The sequence below is a fragment of the Echinococcus granulosus genome, assembly GCF_000524195.1.
Source record: "Echinococcus granulosus chromosome Unknown EG_S00126, whole genome shotgun sequence".
Lineage (NCBI taxonomy): Eukaryota > Metazoa > Platyhelminthes > Cestoda > Cyclophyllidea > Taeniidae > Echinococcus > Echinococcus granulosus.
Genome location: NW_020170506.1, coordinates 25,883 through 30,095, shown reverse-complemented (window position 1 = coordinate 30,095; position 4,213 = coordinate 25,883). Strand labels below are relative to the sequence as shown.

The 4,213-nt window shown below is 44.2% G+C and overlaps 1 protein-coding gene across 1 annotated transcript in view; it reads left to right on the top strand. All coding sequences in view use genetic code 11, as the record gives it.

Annotated features, from left to right (window-relative positions):
* EGR_08963 (hypothetical protein) overlaps positions 1-4,213 on the top strand; it is a gene marked incomplete at both ends in the record, with an annotated part of 19,559 nt that overhangs the window by 11,256 nt on the left and 4,090 nt on the right. The window contains 2 exons of the mRNA XM_024498212.1: positions 2,429-2,583; positions 3,099-3,225. Of these exons, the coding sequence (XP_024347354.1) occupies positions 2,429-2,583; positions 3,099-3,225 (282 nt within the window). The remainder of the gene's footprint in view (positions 1-2,428; positions 2,584-3,098; positions 3,226-4,213) is intronic.

The window sequence follows — 4,213 nt, the reverse complement described above, 5'->3', positions numbered from 1 at the left end:
AAGAAATGCGTTTTAGTTGGGTTTTTTTCTTTATTCCAACTAAGAATTGCGATTCCCCCCTCCAATAGCTTTCCCCATCTCCAGCCATTGTTTCACCGAAAAAGAAGAGTCGAAGAGGGTTCTGTGAATCGAGGTTAAAAAGTATTCTGTTTCACCTTCTTCAAAATCACCCTGACAACTGCCATTTTTGCTATGACCTATGAAATATCTGTTTATTCCTTTTTTTTCGGGTGGGGGCATTAATGTTCTACAAAGCAGTAGCGTTCTTTCCTGACAGAATATGCTAAATTATGCATGAGTACGTGTGGGGTGTGGATGTGTGTGTGCCACACCTGTCTCATCCCCTTATTTCTCATCACGCCTGATCTATCTGGTCAGGAGGTGGTGGGAAAACAGGAGGAAGTGTGTGCGTGTGTGTGTGCGTGTGCGTATGCAGATGGGTGGGTGGGTTGGTCTGTTGGTTGGTTGGATGATCGGTGGCCTTGATTGCAGTCCTGATAGGAAAGTCAACTTTTGTACAACGTAAAATGCCATTGTCATCTCTCTACGTGTTTATGTCCTGCACTTTCGACATTTTCTGCACTAATTTGTGACAGGTAAATTAGTTATTAAGGTCGACGATTTGAAGGTATCTTTATTGTATTTTACTGACCTACAGAATGTCTCCCAGACTGCTGGCGGAGCTATGCGGCACTATCATCGAATAGACTCATTTGTGAGATATGGACAAGGTTGACATTGACCACGTTCATCCCGTCCACGTTTCGTTAGAAGAAGGGACAGCTTGCTGCCTTTGTACTATGCGTGCGTGGAGATTGAACTTTCATGATCGGATCGTAATCTCGCCTGTTTAAGGGGGTGGGAGGATACAATGCCAGTTGAGTCAAGCGTTAGAGGCCTTCTCTTCTCTTGCCACCCTCACAAATGCCAGCAGCAATGCTACTCTCTGATGCCCTGTTTAATGCGCACCTCTAAGTGGGTCGTCTAGAAGCTATGGACTGCTCCCCCAAATAAAGCTTGTCTCTTGCGTATAGTTGATTCTGTGCAGAACTGTCAAGGCCTGACATGATGAATGGATAGATGGAGGGTTGGCGTGTTATTTATTAATTATTTCAAGCACGCACTTCCTCTACCCTTACATGTTTTTTGGATTCATAAGAGATAGGGGGTGGTAGGGTGGTGAAGAAAAAGGAGAAAGAGAGGATAGGCACCAGGTCGCGATTTTGTCTTCATACTGTTTCGTCCTCTTCCTGTTTTTTTTCTCCCATCATGCACTAGTCTTCTTGTGATGAAAAGACAACTATTTTCAAGGTTGGAAAATCCCCTTCCATCTGAAGATGAGCCTGATTTTTTTGTGTCAAATTTGTGGAGGCACTTTCTTAAAACAGGGTTTGTTTCTTTGCTTTCCTCTACAATAGACCTCCATCCGGTATCCTGTTAGTCACGAGATAAGCATGTTCTTCGACGTTGGGTACTGAAGACGTTCATGGCGTCTTCCAGACTGTCAAGACACCTGTCTAGATAGGAGAGAAGATCAACCATCACAGTTGGATAGATATTTTAGATGATTTGGCACATTTATCCGTCGTGTCATGCATTTGTGACGCCAGTTTCCGATACGAAAAATGGGATGTCATGTGACATCCATGTGCCGTCCCAAGCATCAGTGGTGTGGGAGGCCGGAGCTTTCTCCATGCAAAGGTACAGGATCTTTCTGAAATGAGGAAGAACCCCCTCCCCCGTTCCCTGTCCACCCTGCAGGTACGCCTATCAATTCAGACCTTGAAAAGTCGACATTTTTGACAGCGTCGCATAGTGAAGCCTACTTCCTCCTGTCTGCCCGCCAATGAAGAAGTGTTGCAAGCATGAGGGTAGGACGAGGATGAAGTTGTGGTTTTTTTGTCTAATTTTAAAAATTAGTAGTCAAAAAGTGAATTCACCAGAGATCCTTTGTCGTCGATCCAGCGCTAAATGAATGGTGAGGCCCCCTCTTTGGGTACCCTAGCCCAGTGGCTCAAAGTCACTAGGAGAGAGTCGCATACGCAGACGCTACAATTTTTATCCTCCTTCTTGATTGACGGGATGCCGACTGACCCAGTGCAGATGTGTGTCACCATTGCTGCGTTTTCATTGGCTTGTCAAATTGCTGTAAAATTGGTAGTCCCGTTTTGACTTGAGCGACCCCTAGTACAATAAAATACCAAAAAAGTTGAATCAATTTACGTTTGAGGCATTTTAAAACTGAAATTCTATTTGTTTTTCCTACTTTTTTCCTTTTTTGCTCTAAAGTAAAACAGTCAGGCAAGAAGGGGGCGGCAGCCTTATCTTTCACCACACATCCCTTATCTTTCGCACATTCTTTCACCTTGGGAAGTAATCAAATGTGCACTGTAATATGACACATCTCTTTTCTAATTCCTTTTATAAGGGGAGAAAGGAATCAATAAGAAAAAAGGAGAGGAAAAAATACTTCTATTACTACTGTGGAGGTGAATTAATTTTCGACAATTTGAAATTCAACTTGGTTAACTTGAGACGTCAAAAGTGCATTCATTTGCGGCACAGGGATGTGCGGTTGAAAGCGTGGGTTAGAGTAGCAGGAACTGGAAGAGGGAGGGAGAGAGAGAGAGGACGAGAGCGAGATTGCAGAGGGGATGGAGGGGAAGAAGGTGCCTTGATCTGCGCCATCTCTTTATTTCGTCTTTCTTTTCTCAGGCACTTTTAATTAAACCGAGGCTTGTTATGCTGCCGACACAATACCTTCCTCCTTCTCTCTGTCATTTTTAGACCTCAATCAGACACTTTAGCCTTTAACTCATATTTGATAAGGTGACTAGTGCCTTCGTGACTGCGGGACTACTTTCGCCGTCATTTTAAAGCTTTTCTTTTGAGAAAATCCAAAATTTTAAATTCAGCCAGAACTGAAAAATTTGTGACTGCGCTTATTGGCATCCCTGGGGGCAGAAGTGGGTGACAGTAATTGGTGATTAAGTCGTCGTACATGTCCTAGGTCAGTTCACCTACCATAGTACTACTACTGTTTGTGCGTGTGTGTGTTTGATAATAATAGCACTTTTCGCGTATACCTCATTATGCAGAAGCCTTGACGCCTATCAGAGTGATGATGGAACTTCTAGCCGCAGTCAGTTGGTTGTACGTCTGTCTGCGTCAACTCTGGCTGTGGTGGTGATGCCCGGTTCACAGTCTCGGTGGCCCTTCCTCTCTGTGAGTCTATCTCTAGATGCTTGATCAGTTGTAAAACTGCACACAAAGGAGGAACACGCACCTGTGGGAACTGATCGTAAATCCGACAAGAAAATTAGTGCTCATGAGAAACAAGCATACCTTCCCACTTTTAAGCCGTGTCTGATTGCAGTAGACTGCTGAAGGACGGTTTGGCCAATATTCGTAATTCTTCATTTTCTACCTTCATTTGATGACCTTTGAGGGATACTTGTCGACGCGATGATGGGTAAGTGAGGCCTTAAAACACGGTGTCCAGTTCGGTGTCTTCCCCCCCTCCCACTCCTACCCCGATGAAAAGGCTACTGTTCAACCGTTGGTTTTGCCATGAAATCTACCAACGGTTAATCACATCTTTTCGTCTCAGCTCAAAGCCTGTGATATTATGCTTCTTTGCTACGTTTTGGGGGCTCTTCTCCCCGTCTCCGGCCCTCCGCCCTCCGCTATTCATTACATTGCACTCTTAGTGGATTATGCGTTCGTCCTTCTGCGTAGTTTACCTTTCTCCTCCTTCTGCCTCCTTTATTTCACACTGAGGGAGGCGAAATAGAACTAGACAGCTTTGTAGAACGAACAAATCTGCTCTAAGTAAGGAATGACCGAAAAGTGATAGATTTTCCGCTCTTTTTGTTTGATAATTGCTGTGAAAAGAAGAGTTATGAGACTAAATTTGATACTTCTTTCCACTCTCCTCCCCCCTCCCTCTCCCTCTAATTCCTCCTCTAGAATGAAAAGGCGATTATTTCATAACGAGCTGGAAAATGGATCACAAAAAATATTTGTGCTACATTTATCCTTTCGCCCTTGGAGAATGAGGTTAGCAATCTACCCAGGTCTATGCAGTGCTATAAAATTTGACTGGTGCACCGCATCCATCCTCGCACGAACCCTGGCACCCAAAGTCTATTCACCGAGGAAAGGGGCATCATTACATTCCACACACATTTGGTAATGAAGTGATCCTGTGTTT